The sequence below is a fragment of the Callithrix jacchus genome, chromosome 2 (assembly GCF_049354715.1).
Source record: "Callithrix jacchus isolate 240 chromosome 2, calJac240_pri, whole genome shotgun sequence".
NCBI classification, from domain to species: Eukaryota; Metazoa; Chordata; class Mammalia; order Primates; family Cebidae; genus Callithrix; species Callithrix jacchus.
Window position 1 is genome coordinate 190,828,627 of NC_133503.1, and position 26,612 is coordinate 190,855,238.

Below are 26,612 nucleotides of genomic sequence, written 5' to 3' on the forward strand. Positions count from 1 at the left end.
CAGGTCTCCTGTACTCCTTGAGTTTCTATTTTCAAAATGACTTTTCAGCAGAAAAGCAACCACATTCTATGTTTAATCTGCTACCAAATAAATAACTATTTAAAAATGTTTTTTCATCAAAACCATTTTTGTTTTATAGGATGTATATCACTCCAGATCTCTGACTATTGTAATAATCCATCATTCTCCAGCCCCAAGAGCTTTTAAGCAGTCCTGGGCAAATAAACCAACACAGCCACCCTCATCACCACCCAAATGCCTCTGAGGCTATTTAGGCAAACACTGTGCACTGGTCGGCAGCAGGCAAACTGCCAGCAGGAAACGGAACAAATCCCCATGGCCTTGCTGCCTCATCTGCTGAATTCAGGAAGGTTGCGCAGCTGCCGCCACCTCCAGAGCCCTCTGCCTAGCCAAGGGCTTCCCTGGCGTGCTGTCATCCACACCCATCAGGACTCTGCAGGTGGGAGACTCCCTCAGCCTTGTCTCATAAATGAGGAACTGAGGTATAGACACAAGAAATGTGCCCAACATCACGAGCTCACCAACTGCCAGTTGCCGATGGCAGATTCACCTCAACTCCATCACAACTCTTCAGAAACATTCTCTGAGAACACAGACCAGATTCTCAGCGAGCACCGGCAGACTGAGCACGTATGGCATCATCCAGATTTTTTTTTTAACTCTGCCTCAAAGGAGGTTTTTTTTTTTTTCTTTCTGCATATTCTGGGCCTTACTAACAGCTTTCTAATTTCCTTACAGAAAATATCAACCTCCTATGATATAAACATAATTCCCTGCAGTCATGATTAAACTATCATAACTCATCATAGATGAGATCACAAAGGGAGGAGCACTCAGCATTTCTCACTGTGTATCCTTTTTCTGAAAACAGAAAATCAAAGCTCATGTTGGGAAAGGAAATTAAAGTTCATCACCCTCTTTCTATAGAAACTGTTTTAACCAAAGGACACGTCTTTAAAGTTACTAACAGGTAGTGACAGGGAAAGAAAAGATGGGTAAAGGCAGCCTCTTGCTCCCTCTTCCCTGGCCTAACAGGACAGCAGGGAAACCAAAGTCTTCTGGGAGAGGGCAGGGAGTGACCAGGGAACGGGTGTACGAAGTAAGTGACTCAGGAGAAGAAACCTTTTTAAAAACTACAAATCGGTTGGAATTTAAATGCCCAATAAAAACAGTTGGAAGGTTAACTAAAGAGAAGTACCTGCAAGAGAACATTTGGCAGAGTATGGAAACAACTGAGGAGAATCGTTAATATGGTTCAGAAATAAAGACAATTCTTAAATGAACTGATCATCACACTTACGGCGAGTAATTATCTTAACCTTAAAGAAACTAAACAAGAAAAAGAGATGTCAATTTTTCAGAAATAGTAAGAGAAAGGTAATTGAGGAAAAGTACTAAATAAAAAGGTCCTACCTGGCTAAGAGAGGGGATAGTTCATTTCATACTCTGGATAGCCACAATCTGTTTAAGACTTAGAAATACAATTCTCCTTTCCAGACCAGAGCAGTGAAAATAATCAGAGTTTTGTTTTACAATTAGGACATCACCATCGCCATTTCCACCGTGTTCTCCACCAACATCAGCACCTCCAGCAGCGTGATCCCTCTACTTCCACCACGCCTACACCCTCACCACCATCTCCAATCTCTCTACACCAAAATCTAAATTCACTCCATCTACACTCTCACCACACCATCTAGACCAACAAAATCTGTACCACCACCATCTATGCCCTCACCACCAATACCTAAACCCTCACCACCATCTCCACTACCACTGCCTATACACTACCACTACACCACCACCACCACCATCTACACCATTACTTCCATTTACCTTACCACCACCATCACCACCACCATCTACACCATTACCTCCATCTACAACCTCACCACCACCACCACCATCACCACCACCAAAGCTTAAGCCATCACCATCTGTACCCTCATCACCACCATCTACATCACTGCCACCATTCGTACTAATGCCCCATCACCAAATTGACACCACTAGCTTCATCTACACCCTCACCCTCTACACTTTCACCACAACTATATCACCGTGACCACCAAAATCCATACCGCCACCACCTCCACCCTCACTGCCATCTAAACTTCCACCGCCACCACCATCACGCCGTCTCCACACCTCCACTTACATCATCATGACATTACCATCCCTGCCACCACCATCACCTGCCCTGCACCAGCACCACACAGCAACCCCTGAAATCAATGAGAATATCATTTCCTTTACTTTCTCCTTGGAAGGCAGAAAGACAGTATCCAAAACTACCTAGAAAACTTCTACCTAGTGAAGCCTGAGAAAAGTCTTATTTTTCAATCGTACCATGAGCATTTTATGATATCCTAAATGAAAGTCCTGATCTGGCTAAAATATCTGTCACTATCTTTTGGCAGCACCTTTTGGCATCTGCTACGGTAGCTAGTCTGGATAAGTGGTTAATGTAAGTTGCAAGTTTTAGGTTTTGAGTATACTTTAAAATGTTACACCTTAGGAAGAAAATTACAGTTATTTAAATTTGGCTATCCATACAATTTGTATCCAGGGCTTTAGGCCAGTACTAGTCAGAACATACTGGGCCGTACAATTTATATCCAGGGCTTTAGGCCAGTACTAGTCAGAACATACTGGGCCGTACAATTTGTATCCAGGGCTTTAGGCCAGTACTAGTCAGAACATACTGGGCCGTACAATTTGTATCCAGGGCTTTAGGCCAGTACTAGTCAGAACATACTGGGCCGTACAATTTGTATCCAGGGCTTTAGGCCAGTACTAGTCAGAACATACTGGGCCGTACAATTTATATCCAGGGCTTTAGGCCAGTACTAGTCAGAACATACTGGGCCGTACAATTTATATCCAGGGCTTTAGGCCAGTACTAGTCAGAACATACTGGGCCGTACAATTTGTATCCAGGGCTTTAGGCCAGTACTAGTCAGAACATACTGGGCCGTACAATTTGTATCCAGGGCTTTAGGCCAGTACTAGTCAGAACATACTGGGCCGTACAATTTGTATCCAGGGCTTTAGGCCAGTACTAGTCAGAACATACTGGGCCGTACAATTTATATCCAGGGCTTTAGGCCAGTACTAGTCAGAACATACTGGGCCGTACAATTTGTATCCAGGGCTTTAGGCCAGTACTAGTCAGAACATACTGGGCCGTACAATTTATATCCAGGGCTTTAGGCCAGTACTAGTCAGAACATACTGGGCCGTACAATTTGTATCCAGGGCTTTAGGCCAGTACTAGTCAGAACATACTGGGCTGGTAATCACATCACACATTCACTGCAAAACAACCCACTGTTACATATGAACAAAGATCTTACGAAGACAATGGCTTCCACTGAAGAACAGGCTCTAGAAGACTGAAGGTACCGGGAGTAATTCACTGTCACTGAAAATACCAAAGAGACAAAGAGGCATGCAAGAGACACAAGGGGCGACATGCAGGTTCACACACCAGAGTCCCATTACACTCTGGCTCTTCTTCCAATATTCTACAAACCTTAGCTCCACCATCCCCAAACATCCCAAAGCCGCTGATGGCGTTTCCAGATGGCTCCAAAAGTTCCATCTGTGTTTTCTCAAACACAGAGGAGGGAAGTACACAAGACAGCCTTAGAGCTCTTGACCATTCCCAGGAGAGGTCAGTACAATCAAAACAGAGCTCACATCAAATATTCCAAGAGATTTTCCTCCCTAAAGACTATATACCCTAAAGCATCCTGAGTGGTTTTAAATTTTAAATTACAACAGTATCAAACCCTGTCATTAAGCATCATTCCCCTTTTCCTCTGTCCCCAAACTATTAAGCCACAGAGCTGAGGACCCTGTAAGGACTGTGGGTACGGTTGGCCTCGACTTCCTATCGCAGGTCCTCACAAATGCACCAGGTGACTTTTTCCTTTGGAAACAGGACAAGTGAGCAATGAGACTTGTTAGTCAGTATCTCATTCCTCCTCTACCCTGACTTCCTGCATTTCTCATAGAGTCAATGAATTCCAAGACTGGAAGAACGGAAGAAGTTTAAAAAGACCTTGCTTTATTTGCCCTTTTAGGAGTCAAGTGAAAGTTTAGCTCAAATTGTTTCATCACTAGAACACCAAACTGAATTTATTCCACTCTTCTTTGTGTGGTAGCCACCAATCTGAATAGAGCTAACACACAAAGCGCGGCGCACACACACACACACACACACACACACAAAACAATAACAAATAAAATAATATGAAAACCAGTGTACTTCAACTACTTCAACAATGGAAAAGCAAGCATGGATGGCCACCATAATCGTTTCACACAGCACAGTCCCAGCTTCAAATGAACGTACCTTAAGGACGATTTTATTATCTGAAGTTGGCGTTCTGCCCACCCACAGTGCAAATTTGCAAGGGTCTCCTTCAACATGTTCTGTGACACCCAACTCTGAGGTCTGGATAAGAAGAGAATTGTACAGTTAGTGGACAGTAAAATTCGGGAAGGATGCAGAACAGAGACCAAGGAAACAGGTTTTGGTTACAGGTGCCACGCTAGGTTATAAGAACATCGATAGTGATCTCAGCTCTCATGAGAGTTACAATGGGGACATCGTGTTCTTAGGCTACAGGTGACTGGTTTCATCCTTTGCTTCCTGTGAGTGCCGCTACTGGAGACCCCAGACAGATCAAAAGGAAAAAATCCAGGGGAAGAAAACCAAAATGTGAAAACCCTCCTATGTGAAAGTCAAGAGTTGACTATTTGCAATTGTACAAGCAACAAACTGCAAAATGAGTCTGTCTTGGTTACAAAAGGGCTGCCACCATATTCTCTTCAGCATTAATGACACAGCTTCCCAGAAGGCAAATGAAGTTTTAACAGCTTAGTTTTTTCCAATTTCTTTATCGACAGCATTAGCTTTCAGTATTTCATCAATAACTTTAAGGGCGAAGAGGCAAACTTCCTCTGTAATATATGCAGAACATGGGAGCATGCAGAGAAAGGTCAAGAGCTTCAGCCCCTCCCCCACAGTCAAGGTCCCCCAGTGCATTCTCCACCTCAGCAAAGGAAGTGATTCATCATCCAGAGCTCCAGAGGTGGCCTCTGAGGGAATCTTAACTTCTAAAAGATAAATTAAGTGAAGATGTATTGGCTGCTAAAACAGACGAGCTTGGTCTCTAAAGGCAGATTAGAGCCAGCTAATGAAATTACTAGCCAGCAACACCGCATTTTTTCTTTCCAGTCAGAATGTGACCTAAAATGATGTCAGGCAAGATGTAATCCAACAGGATATAAGCCAAACAAAATGGTATGAAAACCTTTAGTTGGAACCTGTGAATTCCAGATTATTATTAAGATGATTTCCATACTTGGAGATATTTTAGTATTTGAGGAGTTTCATTATATATGGACATCATAAAAAATTATGATGTGTGAGTTCTCCAAACTGCAAACATCTACCAATATTTGTAAGAGATCTGCCATAAAGAAATCCACCCTTTGGCATTTTCTATTCTTTTCTGGATGATGACTCTTCCTTAGTGCCACCCAATCGTCCCCTCTGCCCAGCCCTGCCCAGCGACCCTGCGTGAATAAGCCTCTGAGAAATAGCCCACTATGGAAGATGGAAGTGCAGGAGATCCAGAGACTGCGCTGCCCTTGGGCTTTTGAAATGTACTTTCACAAAGAGGCTGGTAAGACTAGCTACTGGTCACAAAATGGCACCAGATATGCTTCTTCTGCCAAGAAGTACAATGACAGGTTAAGTACGAACTAAAATGTCTCACCATCACCGGGTCTGCCAAGTACTCAGGGACAGCTGTCCCCACACAGCTGGGGCGGTGCAGCTTCCAAACTGTGCTTCGGCTTATGTGTATTTTCTCTAATTGTGACATTTCACTGTTATAAACAATCAAAAATCTACTTATGCATTTTTATTTCATAAATTTATTTTTAATGAGAAAAACATCAAACCTCAGCATGGTAAGTCTACAGTGAGACACCCAGTAAAGCTGTTTCCATACCCTCTAACGTTTATGGTTGAAAAATTAATTATAATGAGAACTTAGTCATATATATGATTATTTTATTTATAAAGCCAGTTAAGCACACTGGAGATAAATGATTTCACTTATGAAATGTTTTCTTATCCTGCAGTTACATGGTAACAAGATTTAAGAAGAGCAAATTTCCTAAGTCTATAAACCCTGGAGCACCCTCTAGTGGACTTGAGGGTGGCAAAGAATTTCACTGATGAAAACGCTACAAACCATTCCGACTTGAACATTTCAGGACAGATTGGGAGGTTAAACTGAAGTCGATGAACAATACTTCTCTACCTACAAAAAGACTGCAACTATGTTACCTTTAGACTTACAATTCTGGAGACTATACTTACAAACAATTTGCTTTTGTAAAGGTACTTGCTTCTCCCACTGGAATCTTTCACTTCTTTACTAAATACTAAGGACATTTCAAAAAGGAAGAGATGCCGTTCTCGACCCTTTCGAATTAAGGTTTTTGGGTCCCACACTTGGAAGGATTCCTGCAGGATGAGTTCTCCCTGAGACTCAATGTTTTCATCAAACCCTACAACATGAAAAAAGGAGGCAAATCAATTTAAAAGCAAAAGAAAAAATGATGCACAAGAAAGCATTATTACTATTTTCAACATTTAAAAAATGAGAATTTCCCATCTGATTCTGCCTCGAGTCTTCACATCACTGACCCATCCTACAAAGGATAATTCTTCCGAACACACCACTTTGCATGCTTTTTCCTTTGTTCGACTCCTCATGGCTTTATTGTCTGAGCTCTATCCCTTTGGGGGCCTTCACACCAGCTGAGATCTGGTTCCACTCTCTACTTCTCTTCAGCCTTCTACCGCAGCATCCCACCACATGAACCTCCTCCTCTGGGACAGTTCCGACTCTCCTCTAAGCCCCCACCTACGCTCCAGTCTGGGTCCTGATTCTCGCTGCTTCCTTGACCCAGAGCGCTCTTCCCAGACAGTCTGCTCAGAGCCAACCTTTCTTCAAGGACCTGCCATGATCCTGCTTCTTGGAGAAGTCCCTTGCTACCCATTCTTAGTGCACCCTTCCTCCTCTGAATGTGACATTCTGCATGTGAATCATTTGTGCTCTGGACTTCGCTGCTCCTCTCTTCATGGAAGTAGCCTGCTTTATCACCTGGATATGAAGCTCCCAGGGCTTAGTAAAGCCAGCCCTGGGGCAGAGGCTGCCCGTTACCTCCTGACTTCCACTCTCTCCTTTTTTTCTCATAGTAGAAGCTCCCACTAGGAGTGCTCAAAATAAGCACTTCGCTCCCCAGCCCCAACCACAGTTAAAAGCAACTGGGTACCTACATTCTGGACAACTGAGCAAAGCAGCGGGCACCACTGCTAGTGGTTGCCCATCTGGAGTTCCCTCCCTGACCTTCTCTACTTCTTGTTAGATGAAATGTTGGTGAGGTCTTGAAACACCCTGGACCTAGCCAGCCAGAAAAACAACTAGAATGGAGAGAAATCAGCTGGAACACAGCCTGAGTCCTTGTGACATCATGAAGGGGTGCCATACCACATCAGCATTTTATATCAGAGAAAGAACAATCTGTTTTGCTTGGCCTCTGAGTTTTGGGTTTTATTACCCACAGCAGCACCTATGATCTAACTGATACACTATTCAGTGTTACCCATAAAGACACAGGGTAGCAAAAGCATTTGGAGCAGGATTATAACTTACTCTGCATAGCCTGGCAAGAACTAAGCTTTGCACCACAGGAAGAGTTTTCTTAAACAGAGGCATTTATGGAAACTATAATTGCTATAGTCGTTTTGAAACATATTTATCTAATTTTCTGTTTACCATGTTACACGCCAAATTCAACTACACAAAGAAATATCTGATACCTACTATGTTCTAGGCTCTAGCAAGTGATGTGATGGATACAGAGATGGGGAAGCAACACATTCTTTTAAGGATTTCAGAGTCTTGGGGTTGGATCCATCCATCCACCCACCTACCCATCCATCTAACAGGGAGAGCAGGTGGCCTGTGGCAAGCTCTATAGGAGTCCAAATAGCACAAAGTGCTGTTGGCGTCCAGACTGTGGAGAGGCTCTTTCCCAGTGAAAGAATAAGAAAGGGCTTTCAACAAGTGTAGAAGCATTTTATGTGGTCCTTTAAAAAAGCAATGATACCAATTCTTTAAAAAAGAATGCCTAAGCTCTTAACCAGTAACAAAGACACAAAGCTGGGATTTTTAGGGTTCAGGAAATCCATCTACAAAGTGTCATTAGAAACCGCACAAATGCACACTGGGAGCGTGGAAAGTCCCGTTACCTTCCAGCATGCTGAGGTGCATGGCGTCATTGGCTCGCTTCGGCACACTGAGCATCACCTCCAGGCCATCTTTAATCTCCCCCTTTCCTTCCTCACAGCATGTCAGCAGCTCCTGCAGAGATCAAGAACAGACACGAGGTAAAGACTGCAGAATGCTCTGCCAATGAGACCTTGGCAGAAACAGAGTCTATGAAAGTCCATGGCTTTCAAGATAAAAGCAGAGTGTGGTCAACTGGGCATATGTTCTCACAGAAATGAATGACTACCTGTTTATTCAATGAATGGCAGGGTTTGTCCTGTTCAAATCAAAGTAAACCAGATGTAGTGATAGTTTAAGATGAAATTAATATACCTGTTAATAGTCAAGCTTCAAAAATGATAAACAGAGGCCACGTGTGGTAGCTCCTGCCTGTAATCCAAGCAGTTTGGGAGGCTGAGGCAGGTGGATCACATGAGGTCAGGAGTTCCAGACCAGCCTGGCCAATATGGTGAAACCCCATCTCTACTAAAAAAAAAAAAAAAAATTAGCTGGGCATGGAGGCATGTGCATGTAATGTCAGCTACTTGGAAGACTGGGGGAGGAGAATCACATGAACCTGGGAGGTGGAGGTTGCAGTGAACCAAGATTATGCCACTGTACTCCAGCCTGGGGGACAGAGGAAAACTCTGTTTAAAAAAAAAAAAAAAAAAGATAAACAGAAATATTTAATTATGTAACACATGATCAGCTACTGCAGCTGACGGCCATGCCAGGTCCAACTGTACGTTTCCCACGCAATCTCAGTGTGTGACTCCGAACCCTGGGGCCATTAACGCAATGCCGCATCTAAACTGGACCAGCCAAGCCTCACAGCAGAAACAGTAATGCTGCATAAGTACTTACAGTCAAACACATTTCCTTTTTGCGTAGGATGTTTAGAAAAGCTCTGATAGTTGAATTACACCTCTCTGGGGAGCCCTATGTGTGTGATTACATTTCAGAGCTATTTAGAGAAACGTCTGTTATTAAATGAATGACAGCAGGAACAATAAGTTCACCTTCTGGTGGGCTCCAAGCTATTTTCTTACTGGTGTACTCATAACTATTACCCGGCAGTAATAGCAACAGCAGTGTTTTATGTCTCCGTAGTCGACAAAAGAGAGGCATGACAATGCAGCCAGCACTGGCCTCCCAGTGGCTGCCTGAGAGGAACTCAGCTGCTGTATGGGCACCTTCCCTCATGACCGATGGTGTTCACCTCTGATTCTAAGCAGCATGGCAAACACTGCTTCATAAATGCAGTGTACTGAGCCTAATCACTTAAAACTGGCAGAAAACCTTCCTTTTGGGGAGCTTAAGGTAGCTTATTACTGTTCTCCTGGAGAACCTCTGGGCAGAGTAAGGTTAGGTTTAAAAATGTAAGCATCAGTTTACTAGAACTAAATGCTGCAAACAAAATCCTTACATCTTTTTTTTTATTTTTTCTTTTGTATTCTTTTTCTTTTTAATTGCATTTTAGGTTTTGGGGTACATGTGAAGAACATGCAAGATTGTTGCATAGGTACACACACGTGGCAGTGTGATTTGCTGCCTGCCTCCCCTTCACCTATATCTGGCATTTCTCCCTACGCTATCTCTCCCCAACTCCCCACCCCCCCACTGTCCCCCCACTATTCTCCCCAACAGACCCCAGTGTGTAGCGCTCCCCTCCCTGTGTCCATGGGTTCTCATTGTTCAACATCCGCCTATGAGTGAGAACATGCAGCATTTCATTTTCTGTTCTTGTGTCAGTTTGCTGAGAATGATGTTCTCCAGGTTCATCCATGTCCCTACAAAGGACACGAACTCATCATTTTTGATTGCTGCATAACATTCCATGGTGTATATGTGCCACATTTTCCCAGTCCAGTCTATCATCGATGGGCATTTGGGTTGGTTCCAGGTCTTTGCTATTGTAAACAGTTCTGCAGTGAACATTCGTGTGCATGTGTCCTTATAGTAGAACGATTTATAGTCCTTTGGATATATACACAGTAATGGGATTGCTGGGTCAAATGGAATTTCTATTTCTAAGGCCTTGAGGAATTGCCACACTGTCTTCCACAATGGTTGAACTAATTTACACTCCCACCAACAGTGTAAAAGTGTTCCTGTTTCTTCACATCCTCTCCAGCATCTGTTGTCTCCAGATTTTTTAATGATCGCCATTCTAACTGGCGTGAGATGGTATCTCAATGTGGTTTTGATTTTCATCTCTCTAATGACCAGTGATGATGAGCATTTTTTCATATGTTTGTTGGCCTCATGTATGTCTTCTTTTGTAAAGTGTCTGTTCATATCCTTTGCCCACTTTTGAATGGGCTTGTTTTTTCTTGTAAATCTGTTTGAGTTCTTTGTAAATTCTGGATATCAGCCCTTTGTAAGATGGGTAAACTGCAAAAATTTTTTCCCATTCTGTTGGTTTGGTTGCCGATTCACTCTAATGACTGTTTCTTTTGCCGTGCAGAAGCTGTGGAGTTTGATTAAGTCCCATTTGTCTATTTTGGCTTTTGTTGTCAATGCTTTTGGTGTTTGGGTCATGAAGTCCTTGCCTATGCCTATGTCCTGAACGGTTTTGCCTAGATTTTCTTCTATGGTTTTTATGGTGTTAGGTCTTACGTTTAAGTCTTTAATCCATCTGGAGTTAATTTTAGTGTAAGGTGTCAGGAAGGGGTCCAGTTTCTGCTTTCTGCACATAGCTAGCCAGTTTTCCCAACACCATTTATTAAACAGGGAATCCTTTCCCCATTGCTTGTTTTTGTCGGGTTTATCAAAGATTATATGGTTGTAGATATGTTGTATCATATGTAGACATGTAGATATCCTTACATCCTAAGGACACTAAAAGGTAAACTGCCTTTGCAGAATTAGAAAGCAAAGGACAAATTTGCATATGAACAATTAGCCTCCTGACTTATTTTGCATTCATAGCAATTATATATTTCTGCAGTGATGGTCACAAAAACACTTAAGGGAATTTTGATATGAAAGTACAGGAGAGCTTTTCCAACAGAAAAATCCCGTAATAGTATCACTTTCACAAAACAATGTAGCCACTCACTACTGTTTCTAGATTTTTCTAACAAAAAGGGTAAAGAAGAGTTTCAGGCATTTGTAACTCCACCTTCTAAATTTCTTTCATATCTAGACAAATTACATAATAACTTCCCGTTGTCGTGCCTAGGACAGTAGGTGGAACATAGTGAAATTCACAGAATACCATCACTGGGATGAATGGTTTCTAATTTAAATGCTTAATAAAATTCATCAGCCGAGAAAATGGTATGCTGAACATCACCAGACAGAAGCTGTCAATAATTCTGATGTAGTCAAGAAAATGTGTATTGATGATATATAATAGAATTTGTGCTAAGAGTTGTCACAAAATTTAAGTTTGTTTCCCTTCCTATTGTCAAGATGTAAGTTTGTTTACCTTTCTACTGTCAATAATCGCTATTGTTTTCCTTAATGTGATTTGAATTATAATAATTCACAACCAATAAAAAGTAGAGGTCAGGCTGACTCCAATACTTGTGATCAGTATGAATCAGGTGTGCCGTGAGGGGTGTGACATCAGTGACGAGCAACAAGATGGAGAAAGCTGCCTGGACGTGGGTTCTCTGTGGCTTCAGCTGAGCTTGTTAATGGGTGTGAGTGATGATTCTGGGCACATTCTTTGCCCTCTAAGGCTAGTTTCCACCCCTGCGGACTAGCATTGTTGGGAGGTCAACATATGCAAAGTATACCAAAGTGCACCATGGCTGGCCCGCAGTCGGCTAGCCACGACTGGGAACTATGGGTACTAAAATATCAAGAACCAGTGATTTCTCATTTTACGTTAGTGATTAGGGTCAGTCAGTGCAGTTCAGATACATAATCATGACATATACTCTCATTTAATTCCTGTAATGAGCAATTAGGCAGGGCAATAAATACTAATGAATTAAAAACTAAAATTAATTGACTAGGTGTTTCAAAAAAATCAGGGTAATTATATAAATATACAGTAAATGTCAAAATAATAATACATAATTCATAATATTTCACAGGCTGAAGATGCATTATACATACTTTTAAAAGGAGCTGATACTTTGTTATTCGTTGAACCGGTTTAATAAGGTAGGAAGAAATGGAATTGGCTAATCCATGTCGTTGCTGTATCTCCTGTATTAAAACAAAACAAAGCAAGAAATAAGCCTTATCATAGGGGTACACTATTAAACCATGGCTATAAGACATATTACTTTTCCAAATACTGTACCTAATAACTATTTAATCATGCTGAAATAATAAAGCTTCCTCTTACTAAAAGGCTCCTAGAATATTAACACAAACTTCTTTGCTTCTAAAATGTTACTTCTGGAGAGAGAAAGGGGCACCCTGGAGCAGGAGGATCTACATCCAGCGGCACATTTAATGCCATGACTTGTACTTTGCATTTTATAATTATGTCCTTTACATGCAATGACCTGCTGGCTGGTTGTATTCCTTGCTGTGAAGACAGGTGCCCTGTCTGTGCTACTCACCACTTTACACTAGCACCTAGGATAAAGCTTAGAGTTAATGAGCACCATGCAGATGTTCAATAACGCTTGATACTGGAAAGAAGCATCATCAAAGGCTGTCATCCTGGAGAACAGAGGAAGCTGTAGCAGAAAGCCTCTAAAAAATAAACCAACTGTACAATGGATACTGAAAGCATGTAAACTGTGAAATCTCTGACAGGCATGATTTCTCTTATTCGTCAAGATATGTTTTAGGACATAGGGGTTTCTAAAATGGCTTTGATTCCAAACGTTAAATAATGTTGTGCTATGTGGTCTCACTGTTTTAGTGAAATACTTAATACTAAAATACTTCTAACTCCATATACAGGTGCTGAATTTCATCTGATGGCAAAAGACCTAGAATCATGTGAAATATTAAAAAGAAAAGTCCACTTTGGCCTGGGAGAAGGCTTCCTATTTACAAAGGCAGTGATGTGTAATGTAATGGTCAAGAGAACGACAATTAAAATAGGGTCATCTACAGGTAGGGCTTTGTCTCAAAGCACAAACTGCAAAGTTTATTCAACTTCCCCAGACTTTCAGGTAAGAGCTGATTATTCCACCTGTTCATGCACAAGTGTAAAGACAGAAAACAAGTCCTACATCCTCATAACCTTATGCACCAAACTATGCACACTATTCAATAGCACCTTATCCTTCAATCAAAATATATGGGCACATATTTGACCAAGTTCTGGAAACCCAGAAAGCACTCTGTGTATCACATTCTAAAGCTCCATCCTTTTTGTGCTGAATAATCCACTGAGATAGCTTTCAAAACACAGATGACCTGTATCTATGTTTACTCCAATGAGAACACAATGAATTAGCTTTCTAATTATCCTAGTTGTTATGGCACTATTTGTAAAATTTTAGTGGTAGGTCACTTTTGAAAATACGTAACATCATGGAATTAAAATAGGAAAAACAACTAAAAAGATTCAAATTTATTTCTGTTTCACTAAGGGGAAAAGAAGCTTAATAGTTTATATCTTCTGTGTACAATATTACACATGAAAAAGTTTATTGACTATAAATAGTAATGACATTATAAATGAATACAAACAGTAGTAATATATACACACAAACATGTGTGTATATATTACAATCTGAGCTTCTGACAGATACCTCCAGTACTTGTATAGTATCTTTTAAAAGCAGAAGACAATGTAAGAATAGCCCAATATAAACATGATAGATAAAAATGAAAGTATTGTACTATCAATTAGGTGAAAATTATGAGTAATATTGCATTTTACGTACACAACTTGGAAAATTATGGTCTCTTTAGGAATCTATTACTTACATCAAAATAGGACCCTGCATGTTCCAAAATCAGCTGAGTAGAATCAGGCTTATTTTTGCAATATGTGACATACATCTGAAACTTGTCTGCCTATAAGCCAAAAAAAAAAAAACCAAAAAACTCATTTAAACCATAACAAGTCAACATATGATAAACTTTTATATAGAAAAGAAGCTGTGTGGATAACGGAAATTGAAGCCTACAGTTCTCAAGTTAAAGATACCCTATTTTAAAAAGAAAGCTACTGAAATAAGAAACACATGGTTCTGACAGCACACAACTACAGCAGCCTCCCCAACCCCGGCACGCCGGTCTGAGTACCTATCCTCTCTTCCCGCAGCAATGTGTGCACACCTGGCTGTGGGCTCTGGACAGCATGATCCCAGGTTCACCTATCTGCCTCCCTTCTAGAATGGTCGATCCCCCAGAAGGACTGGGAACTCATCTATCAGCAATGTCCCAGGGTCAAGCAGAGGCCTGTCATGCTAAATACTCTATTTCAAACCATCACCAGCGCCAAAAACAAACTCACTCCACAATAACAATTAGTTGGAGTATGCAATTCTTTGAGGTAAAGTCGACTTCTCTGCATGCATGGACATTAGCAGAAGATGGTGACTTAGAGGAGATGAAGAACATGCCTCCTAACTTCTTTCAATACCACCTAATAATTGCAAGAGAACAAATGGTTGAGATTTCATTACCCAAGTAACAAAACAATGTCCAACATCCTCTGGCAACTGTTCATATTTTTCCAGCTCCTTTAGGAATATGCTGCAAAGAATAAAAGTAATATATTATGAAGGTGTTTTAAAACATTTTACTAGTGAGATGTGCTAGAAATGGATAAATCTGTGCCCCCTAAAGAATTAGCAAAACGTGTACCTCTTAACTAGGGAAAGTTATTGTGACTTTCAAATAGCTAACCAGTTTAGCCTTCAAACACTTTCTAACAAATTTATTTCTGGGAAAGTGCTAGTGAATTCACTGAGGATATACTTTAGAGATGTAAATATTCGGTTGAAAACCCTTGGTCTCTTCTGCCTCCTGCTGGGGAGTGAGGGGACTGCGCTCTTGCTGACCCCAGCATCATCTCGCCAAAGGCCACCTAAAGGAGCTTCTGCCGCTGCTGCTTTAAAAATATCAAAACAGAATCATGTACCTCCTGTGGCCAATGGAAAGTGGAAAGTACATTTTATTTTGGTCAGAACATACTTCTGTTGCTTCTTCAGTTCCCCGTCTCTTACTATAAGAGACTGAACAGCACAGGCCAGCAGGCCGATGGCACTGTCTGTCAACCCTGAGAAATAACTCACAGGGCACCTATGGTTTGGCTTCAGAGAAGTTAAGCTTCCTATACAAATATTTTCCTAGTTCTCCTGATCTTATTTCTGTAGAAGGTAAGTACAAATATAACATTAAGTCTGTATTGAACAAGTTTCTAGAATGTCAGTCTTTTTGGAGAAAGACTGATAGGCTTCATTTAAGTGGCAACAAAATCACTGAATTCAACAGGAACGTTTCATTTCTTGTGATGAAACTTCAGCATAACATGTGGATTTCAAGAGTAACTGCTCCCAAAGGAAAGCCACTCACTTATTATGAAATTCGTAGATTTCCTGCATGTTTCCAAAGATTATGAGTTCTTTGTTGACAATGCCAGGTGGGATCTCTTCCACACCACTGGTCATTTCCCACAGGTAGGTCTGGCCAAGAGGGAAACAGGGATTAGACAGAAATAAACACCACATTTTCAAGAAAAAGCTGTTTCTGACATCTGTAAATACAGAGAGTTAATGTATGAGCAAAAGTATAACAGGACTGGACCCTTTTACAAAACAATGAAAAACCCATCTAAAAAGGGCCCTCGGTTACTGTTAATACTTGAGAAGAGTTCCTATACTTTTCAACTCTAAAATTCTTTCCAGCTTCAAATATTGGAATTAATCTACTCTACAAGCACAACAAAAATATTCCTGATACCACTGAGTATTAGTTGCCAGTCATAATTAGTAGGCAGATTTCTCTGAAGCTGCTGTAAAATTCTATACAAAAAGAATGTCAGCCAGGCCATCATGTGATAAACAGAATGGGAGGATTAATGCTGTATCATCTCTGTAATGACTGAAAAACAAACCTAGAACTCCACAGAAGTGCAGAAACACAAGACTGCCTGCTTAAGCATACTTTAAATTTTAAAAAATGACAGAAAAAAATTGTGATTACCCTAAAGACCACCAACAGGTAAGAATAAAAGAGCAAGCTTATGTTCAATCTAAATAAATAAGCTAAAAAAAAAAAAAAAACTTACTTACATCCATACATTCCCGGAGGTCTCTTACATAGGCCTTTTCAGTTTGAATGAGCTCAGCCATTATGAACCTTGAAGAGAGGAAGACAGGAGTGCAGCTTACTTCACTATCTACTTTTATGGATTTATGAAATAATAGAGAGAGCCTAAAAGTATTAGTATTAGGGTGATTATTTTGGAGAGGTAAATCATGAATAGACAGAAGAACAGTATCCAGCCACTAATTCAAAGGGGGAAAAAAGATTTCTGCAAACATTTTATTGGGGTATATTGCCAGATCAGGGTTTCTCAACCTGACGCTATGGACATGTGGGGCCAGGTAACTCTGCTGTGGGCTGTCCTCTGCACTGCAGAGTGCCCAGCGGCTTCCCACTACATGCCAACAGCACTCCCTCCCACTCCCCACTGAGACAACCAAAATGTCCCCTCACGTTTTCAGTGCCCCCAGGGGACAAAATTGCCAATTAAGAACCAATGGATTAGCATACTCTTTTTTTATTTATATAGAGTTTACTACCTGGCAACTTTTAAACACCTAAATTTGTTTTAGATGTGATAAAAACTATTAATTTCCTTTCCTTGGTATCACTATCTATTAATGACAATTTGGCAACTCCACATGAAACATAGGCACAGGGATAAAAACTAGATGCTGTTTCTGAACAGCTGATAAGAGGACAGTGAGCCCAGTGGAGTCTGTGCTGACATCATAACTAAGCCCAGTGAAGACTGTGCTGACATAACTAAGCACACTCAGAGCCACAAAAAGCCTGGGTGCCATGTGACTTCAAAGCACACGCAGAAGCAAGTGTGTCCAAATGACATTTTCTTCACTTTTTCAATGAATCCTGATCGATTCTGAAAGATTGGCTTACTCTTTCCTGCGGGCAGATTTCCGCTTCTCTTCATTAAGTTCATGAGCAGCATCTCGAAGCTTCACCTCTGAGCCAGGGATACTGGCTGGAATGATATCGAGCTGGAGACTTTTACTCTGTGGAATAAGAAAGTCAATGAACTCAGTTAATGAAATCAGCAAAGAGGGCGTTAGGAAGAAGATCATGTTTTATTCAGCTTGCATAAGGCCATTTACCGATTTGTTGGAATCTGAAGAAATCCCCAGGGCTTTCTCCAAAGAGGTCCTGTACTTCTCCATCCGCAGAGAGAAATCTCTGTACCTCTTATCCACAGCAGTAACACATTTTTTTATCTCTGCCGCATGGGCATGCCCTTTTTCACAAAAGCCATCAGCCAGCTGTATCAATAGCTTCACTCTCTCTTTGGTTTGCTGCAAAAAACAACAGGAAAGTATTGTGAGGCAAATGAACCCGACTGCCAGAAACCTGAAACATAGTGGCGACTCGCCTCCAACTCAGAGCTCTGAACAGGAAAACTGGCTGGTGGCAGACACTGAGACTAAAGCCCCAAGTCTACCCATTCCATCTCCTGGATTCTAGACCAGCTATCGTTCCTCAGCTCTTCCACAATGAATGGCATTTTTATGACCGCAAAGAAGAAATTTAGACTATTTTTCAACAATGCCTTCATCTGGGAGGTGCTCAGTAAAAACATGTAGAATGAATGTATGAAGGAATGTACTAGAAGAATGCTGTCTCAGGATGCTGTTCCTCTCCTCGAAGCTGCTGAGCACAGACAGCGCCTCGCTCCCTGCATGTTTCTTCTTGGTGCCCAACTGGCCCCACAGCTCTTTCAGGGCAAGCAGCCATCTATCTGACTTTTTGGTGTGGCCAAGGCTGTCCCCACAGCAGGCACTCCACAAAATTCCTCATGAAGCACCTCTGCAGCACGTTGATTGTTTCTTTTAACTCTCAGGAAATGTAGAAGAAAATTCACTAGTCAGGAAATTATTTACACAGAAGTTTGTAAATTTTGTTACCCTGTTTGAGAGCTCGCTTTAAAATCATTTCATATGTACATAGAAAAGATCTTTTATTAAGTTAACCATAATTTATTATTTTCCACAGAGATAAGGACAACCATAAAACAAGTTCTATGTACCATTCAGCAACATGACTCAACTCTGACTGACTTCTCAACAGCTCTCTCTCTTCACATTCATTTCCATGGTTATTACAATTAGGCTTCCTTGGCCATTCCCCTGGTGTTTTCAGGTAAGTGACTTACTCTTCTATGAAACCTCTTTTCTCAGTTAAGCTTTAACTAGAAAATCGTTTTAGCACATATTCAGGAAACTGACTTTATTTAAAAATCTCCAAAAGGAAGAAGGTCAGAGTTAAAAACCAAGATAAATGATCTTAGCTTGTAAAATCAAAGTTCTAAGCCATAAATCACCGGGTCACCTGTGAAGTCAGCTGTCAAGATCCTCCAGATTCTACAAAAATAACCCCAATACCCCAGCCAGCTGCCAGCCACCCAACAGCACCCCCCACCCTATCCCCTAGCTGTGGCTAACGAACTCACCCTCCCGGCCAGCACCCTCCTTGGGGCCTCTGCACTGATGCTTCTGCCTGGAATACCACTCCCTCAGATATCCTTATGGCTCCTTCATGTCTCTACTCATATAAAGGCCACTCTCTCAATGGGCCCTCCCTGGACCCCTTACACTACAGCTTGCCTCCCTGCCTATTCTTTTGCTCTAGTTTTTCCCATAGCATGCATGGCCTTCTGACAGAGGGTGCAAGTGATTGTCTTTTTTTGAGACGGACTCATGCTCTGTTGCCCAGGCTAGAGTGCAGTGGTGTGATCTCAGCTCACTGCAACCTCTGCCTCCCAGGTTGAAGCAATTCCCTGCCTCAGCCTCCTGAGTAACTGGAATTATAGGCACCTGCCACCAACCCCCGGCTAATTTTTTTGTGTGTATTTTTAGTAGAGACAGGGTTTCACCATCTTGGCCAGGCTGGTCTTGAACTCCTGACTTTATGAGCCACCCGCTTCAGCCTCCCAAAGTGCTGGGATTACAGGCGTGAGCCACCATGCCCGGCCACTGTCTTTCTCCTGTGAGAATGTCACCTTCACAGGCCAGAAATATTTGCTTGTTTTGCTTACTAACATCTCTTTTTTTTTTTTTTTTTGAGACAGAGTTTTGCTCCTGTTACCCAGGCTAGAGTGCAATGGCGTGATCTTGGCTCACCGCAACCTCCGCCTTCTGGGTTCAGGCAATTCTCCTGCCTCAGCCTCCTGAGTAGCTGGGACTACAGGCACGCGCCACCATGCCCAGCTAATTTTTTGTATTTTTAGTAGAGACGGGGTTTCACCATATTGACCAGGATGGTCTCGATCTCTTGACCTCGTGATCCACCCGCCTCGGCCTCCCAAAGTGCTGGGATTACAGGCTTGAGCCACCGCGCCCGGCCCTCTCTTATGTTGCTGTAAGAGAACAATGGAGGGCATTGTAAGCTACCTGTAAGTCCATCTTTGAGGAGTTAAGAAAGCTATTTAGTGTTTTAAGTGATGGGAACATAGAAGTGAGGATTAAAAAAAAAGATAATGCAGCTTGCCAAAAGTAAAAAAAAATTGTTGAGCAACTGAAATGTGTGATAAAAACTAAGTACCATAAATCTGCTAACCTATGAACTTTAAAAATATCTCAGTATATTTTTACCTGCACTGGTATTTTAAAAATACATTCACAGGATTCAAAATTCCAAAGGTAAAAAAGATACAAAGTAAAAACTCCTCTCCTTCCACCTTTCCTGTCACCAGTTCCAAACACCAGCTTCCTGCTACCACTTCAGAGACATTTTACGTGCATGTACAAGCAAGTGCACAAATGTACATATTTTTCTCCCTCACATTTTTTACACAAAAACTTGCATACAACAAACACTGCTCTGCATTAGTATTTTCTATTGAGCAAGTCTTAGTTGTCCTTCCTGATCAGAACTAAAGTCCTCGTCTGTGTTTAGAGCTGTGTAATATTTCACTATATGGATGTGAACTATATGGACGTAAGTTAACGTGTCTCCGCCAACAGGTCTTCACGTCGTTTCCAAATTTCATCTACCAAGGCAATAACACAAGAAATCAGCTGCATGACCGGTGGTTAGACATGTACCTGAGTGCTGCTGGGGCGACAGGAAGTACAGTGGGAGCAGACAGGAAGTGCAGTTCAAGCAGGCAGTAAGATGCTGCCAGAGGCCTCTGAGTGTTCCCCCAGCAACTGAGCCTCATCCATGCAGCAAGGGGTCCAACTTTTTGGTCTCTGCTAATCCACTGGGGGAAATACTCAGTGTAGTTTTGATTTACGCTTTTCTTATATTAAGTAAAGTTGATAATCTCATGGTGAAACCCATTTATTCCTTTTCTATGACATATGTTTAATATCTTTTGTCCATTTTCTTGGTCTTTTTTTCTTACTGATATCTAAAAGTTCTTTCCTACTGGGAAATCAGTCCTTTATGATATGAGCTGCCTATATATCTTCTCTATTTGATTTTTATCTTTAGAGGTTTCCTGTGGAAAGTTTTTAATTTTTTGTGTAGGTGAAGTTATTAGTTTTTTCTTTCACAGGTTTGGATTTTGTGTCATTTAGACAAATTTCTCCATATGAGGATATAAAAAAATCCTGTTATTTCTTCTGGTACTATTAGGTTACCACTGCTGGTATTTAAATCTTCTTCTGGTTTGTATCACGGTATCAAGGTGAGATATAAATCCAACTTAATTTTTTTCCAAAGCCATTTGCCTTGAAAAACATCATTTAAAAAAATTCTTACATCTTTTAAAGTGAGATATTATAAGGAATTTCATTCTTATTCTATTTGTTATCTTTAGCGATTGTTATAGTGCTTAAAAAGCACATAAATATTTTAACTGAACAACCTCATCTGTAGGCATAATCAAGGAACTGGAGAAAAATAAAAGCAAATTGAAATCTTAAGTCCACAAGCTCTCATTAAGAGAGCTTTGCTCATGATGTTGTTAGTAAGAAATTCAATGGTGTTAGACACTTTCTAACAAAGTAAGGCATTTGGCATCGGGGACACTGGTGATTAAAGCTGGAGGAAACCCTGTGGGAAGAAGGCTGTGTCCTGAACAGCTCAGTAAGGCAGTGGCTTCCGGACCTCAGTGTATGTGCAAAAATCACGTGGTGGGCTCTTCAAATGCTTATCCTCAGGCCTCACTCCTAGACAGCCTACGTCACTACGTTTGGAGGGAGGACAGAAATCTCTCTTAAATAAACACCCACAACCTGGATGCAGGTGGTGCCTGTAAGACGCATGGAGAAATGACTGCACTGAGACCTGCAAAGGGGCTGAACCAAGTCTCAGTGAGATGGTGATGGGAGACTCTTGTTTAGCCTTCAAGCTTCATTCCCATCAACACTAAAAGTGTTATAACACTGCCACAAGTGCCCTGAAAGACTATCCTTTCAGAGTTAAGAATTCTCTATATAGCAAAAGAAAAACAGTTTTTTAGAAGATTCTAAGATCAGGTGACAGAAGGCAAGTGAGAGAGCCTCAGCTCATCATGAAAAATCAAAAGGACATCTCCAAACACCAAAGCAGGTGTTTTCTGATTAAAAGAAAGACAGTTAGAAACCAAAGGAAAAGACTGCTGAGGAAAGGAAAGGTGAGGGGTGTTCGTTTCAAAATCTACCAGTACCACTTAGTATAACCAATTCATTAAACCCAACAAAAGAAACAGTTCTACATATTTGGGAATCAGAAAGGTCATATATCACTCACAATTTTAGATATTTCTTATAAAATACAATAATAAAAATAAGCCTCTCATTGCCCAATGTTTCAAAAACCACACACCAAACTTGAGGAAAAGGAATATTTAGGAACAATGGAAAAATTCTTTCATACACACTTTATTAGTGGATAGGCTGCCATGTTACTCAATTCCAGACAATCATGTGCCTATCACATTCCCCATGCACAGCCCCCGGGGCAGGGCAGTGGGCAGGCTGTCTGGCTGTGCATAATGGCCTGCAGAGTGGTGCGGTGGTGAAACACAGCAAATCTTAAATCTAGCTCTGAGTGTGGTATGTGATGTTAGCCATTTTCTTAATATCTTTATAATCAAATGATATTCAAATAAGCAAACATAGCTCGGGACTACAGGCACACACACCACCATACCCAGCTAATTAAAAAAAATTCCTTTTGTAGAGACAGGGTCTTGCCATCTTGCCCAGACTCGTCTCAAACTCCTGGCCTCAAGTGATCCTCACACCTCAGCCTCCCTTGAGCTCAGGAGTCTGAAGAGGATCCCTTGAGCTCAGGAGTTTGAGGATGCACTGAGCCATTATGGTGCCACTGCACACCAGCCTGGGCAACAGAGCAAGATCCCATGTCTAACACACACACACTAAATACAGACCATATAATGCACATAACTCTTATTTAATATCTAAATATTAACAAAAAATGAAAACCGTCCAGCCAGGTGTGTATCTAGAGGATGAAAAGCCACGATCCTTTCCTGCAGGGGAAGGTGGGTTGGCCCTCCTTAGTGTTTGTTGTGCCTCTGGAGGCAGCTACTGTCCCGCGGTCCTGCGCCCTGCTCTTCCCCAGTGCTCACCACACCCCCACCCTGGGCCGGGTCTTCTTGCTGCGCCCCCCATGCCTGGTGTCTCTGCAGCCCTGTTTGCCTGTGCAAGTCTCTAGGATGGGGCCGTGTATTCCCAGAGCCCAGCACCTCAGGGCCGAGGGAAAGGAGAGCTTTGGAGACCAGGAACAGAGGGTGACAAAGAAGAGCAGGAGTCAGCAATGGTAACAGAAAACATAAACATGGACAAGTAAACATAATACAAAGTAGCTGTCCTCTCGCTAAATGATTGAGAAATTCCTGTCATGTTTTCAAAGCCAGGGTAGGGGCCACAGGAGATAACCCATCTTGCTACTTTATAGAAACACTTCTTTTTCTTGCTACTTTATAGAAACACTTCTTTTTAAACCAAAATATTATCCAGCTTATTTATTTCCCACTCTTACATTTGAAATAATTGTCAGCTTTTTCTAAAAACTTGAATCTGTCATCAACCATAGAGGCACTTCAGAACATAACACAAAGGATGTATACTCAAAGACAGTGAAAAACAAAACCCCACAGGTTGCGATGCTATGTCTACAAAAGTCTCAAAACTGCTGTGAGCTCTCAAAAGGACTCAGCCTCTGCAGGTATAAGCCTTGATTAGGGCAACATTCAGATCAATATGCGGATTTTTATATCTTTCCTCAAAAAGCCATATTTACTCACATATACAGCATATGCCATACAGATAATTCGATTTTATAATTTTTCCCCAGGTGTAGGAAAGAAAACACCCCGAGAATAAAGGTCAACTTGACACCAAATAGTGTTTAACAAAAATAGCAAGTGCTCAGAAAACACCTTAGAAAAGAAAACAGGAAGGGGAAGAAAATGCAGAAGGGAATGAGAATAAAGAAGAACAGGAGAGAGATGGCGGTATTCACGGAAATCAGAGGGACAAAGGACACAGATGAAGGGAGGAGGTGGAGGACACAGAGGGACACACATGAACGGCAAGAGGATGCATCCCCCAAGTTAATGTGGGCCACTTACATTAACTAATAGGCTCAGCCCATTTCCCCAGTGATATTTTTGAGAAAGACTCATGTTCGACTCAGAGGCCACTACACACAGTCCACTCTGAACCCACCTTTGCAGTTATCTGGAACTCCTCGTGCTCCTTCAGGAGCTCCTGGGTGTGCTGTATACTGGAGCCTGTGGAGGTGTGCGTGGAAAGGTAGAACTCGCCATTGTCATGGATCCATTCCAAAGCCTGGATCGGGAAGGAATGAACAGAGTCAGAGGGCTAAACATTCCTGACAGAAGCCCAACACCCTGACCACCTCATTTAAAGGTCAAATCGCAAACCAACGCTGGCAGCACTGAGAAGCATTCCCTCCCAGCGAGACGAGTTTCTGAAATAAAACTCAAGTCTGGATCACAATTACAAAAGTTTTAAAAAGGATATTCCAGATGGTTATAACTGTGTCACTTACGTGGCAACAATAAAAAGTTTGAGTTTCTTAGTTATTCCATGATGTATATGTGCCATATTTTCTTTATCCAGTCTATCACTGATGGGCATTTGGACTGGTTTCAAGTGTTTGCTATTGTGAACAGTGCTGCAATAAACATATGTGTGCATGTGTCTTTCTAGTAGAATGATTTATAATCCTTTGGGTATATACCCAGTAATGGGATTGCTTGGTCAAATGGTATTTTTGGTTCTAGATCTTTGATGAATCACCACACTGTTTTCCACAGTGGTTGAACTAATTCACACTCCCACAAAAAAAAAAAAAAAAGGTTGAGTTTCTTGTAACCATGAACCTAAAGGTACAATAAAAGTACAATGAAAGAAACCACTACTATAAGCCTTTCTCAAGAAGGGACTAGAGTGGAGAGAAGAGAAAGCAGCTGCCCTGGGGAGTGCCCTGGAGCAAGAGGGGCAAGGGGACAGGCCAGGGCAGTGGGGAGTGGGATGGAGCTGAGACAGCCGGAGGTCTGCGCCTCCTGGACCTAGTGCAGGAGGAGGACTGAAGGGGGAGGCGGGGCATGGGGAAGAGGGAACTGAGAATACCACACCTAGTCGTTCCTAACAGTAAGAAAGACAAGAGGGACACAGGGACAGGGAGCTGCGAGTGTAGTCCTGCTTCTGGTAAAGTCACTGCGGAGCGATGTCAAGGATGTAACTGGGATTTATGAATCTGGAGACCAGAAATGGAAGCCTGAGCTGGGAAACAACACACAGAAAGAGATAGAAGAGGAAACAGAAGAGAACAAGCCAGAAATGAGCCCCGAGAAAGGCAATGGCCAGAGCGGGGAGACAGGAAGGAGAGTAACAAGGCCAGGGGCGAGCAGCCGGCACATGGGAGGGGCCTGTGCCAAGGCAAGATCAGCGAGAGCTCTAGAGGACGGTCCGCAGAAGCACTGGGTATTCGCTGCACACTGTGACAGTGAACAGAAGAGAAAGGGCTGGAGGGCAGACCAGGCACCACATGCCACAGCACGCACTTCAGGATTTTATTTTTGGCGAATAAGTGGACTTCAGGAAAATGCAACGATACATTCCATTATCTTTCTCTGCCGAGAGAATTATGTGTAATTTTGCTTCTCTGTACCTGAAGGTACTCTCCTTGTGTTTCAATGGAGAGATAATATGGATATGTAAGAAAAGAACATAAAACCATCTCTAATGAGAAATCCAACCAGACCTCCAATGATCTTGAATGTGGTTGAACTGTCTTTAATAAAATGTTGAGACAAGTATAATTTACCAAATGGGACTGCATGCCACCTGGCTGTTGAACTGGCTATATACCTGGAGAGTCGAGGGAGGAGAGAAGGGCCGAGGTGGGCGCCAGACCCCTGGCCTAGGAACCCGGTTCATCCAATTCTGGGAACTCAGCTGTTCTGGGCACGGGCCGCGTCCTTCGAGACTTACATTTTCCAAAATGGAACAAAAGCTGTTCCTTAAGTGGGAAACCTCTGCTGAGAAAGTTAATTTTTCTTGAGCAAAAAAGCATGTATCCAATGCCTGCTCTGGATCAGCTGCATATCAGGTTGCGAGCTGGATGCAGAAGACGGGTCAGAGTCATGGACAGGATGTGGGTCAACACCAACTGACGTCACAGTAGGGCCTCTGGTGACTCTAAGACATCCAGACTAGGGCCTGGCTGCACACAGGTGCTGGGGGAATGCACCTTCTCTACTGTACTTCTTCCAGACCCCCCAAATTCTGGATGAAAGTTATGAATTCTTAAGCTACTATTAAGGCCAAACAGAAGTGAAAGAAATCTCAATGTTTCAGATGGGGTCAGATTTTACACTAAAATGATCTTCCTTCCATGACTGACGATACAGGCAGAAGCACTTTATCCCAAAACGATTTAAGAAAGGGATACTCCAAATGTACTCCCTTGATATATCAACATTTTTTGACTACAACAAATTATCAGAAATTCTGGGCCGGGCATGGTGGTTCATGCCTGTAATCCCTGCACTTTGGGAGGCCAAGGCAGGCAAATCACCTGAGGTCAAGAGTTTAAGACCAGCCTGGCTAACATGGTGAATCCCCATCTTCCACTAAAAATACAAAAATT

The 26,612-nt window shown here is 41.9% G+C and overlaps 1 protein-coding gene across 7 annotated transcripts in view; it reads right to left on the reverse strand.

Annotated features, from left to right (window-relative positions):
- Nucleotides 1–26,612, reverse strand: part of TRIO (trio Rho guanine nucleotide exchange factor) — a 376,037-nt gene that overhangs the window by 104,226 nt on the left and 245,199 nt on the right. For all 7 annotated transcript variants that reach the window (XR_013532357.1, XR_013532356.1, XM_035291759.3 and 4 more), the window contains 11 exons: nucleotides 24,161–24,283; nucleotides 17,639–17,833; nucleotides 17,424–17,539; nucleotides 16,553–16,619; nucleotides 15,834–15,943; nucleotides 14,942–15,011; nucleotides 14,238–14,327; nucleotides 12,456–12,548; nucleotides 8,366–8,477; nucleotides 6,425–6,615; nucleotides 4,382–4,483 (listed from right to left, as the gene is read on the reverse strand). Coding sequence is in view for 5 of the 7 variants with exons in the window: in XM_035291759.3 (XP_035147650.2) it covers nucleotides 4,382–4,483; nucleotides 6,425–6,615; nucleotides 8,366–8,477; nucleotides 12,456–12,548; nucleotides 14,238–14,327; nucleotides 14,942–15,011; nucleotides 15,834–15,943; nucleotides 16,553–16,619; nucleotides 17,424–17,539; nucleotides 17,639–17,833; nucleotides 24,161–24,283 (1,269 nt within the window). In the remaining 2 variants the exon portion in view is untranslated. The remainder of the gene's footprint in view (nucleotides 1–4,381; nucleotides 4,484–6,424; nucleotides 6,616–8,365; nucleotides 8,478–12,455; nucleotides 12,549–14,237; nucleotides 14,328–14,941; nucleotides 15,012–15,833; nucleotides 15,944–16,552; nucleotides 16,620–17,423; nucleotides 17,540–17,638; nucleotides 17,834–24,160; nucleotides 24,284–26,612) is intronic.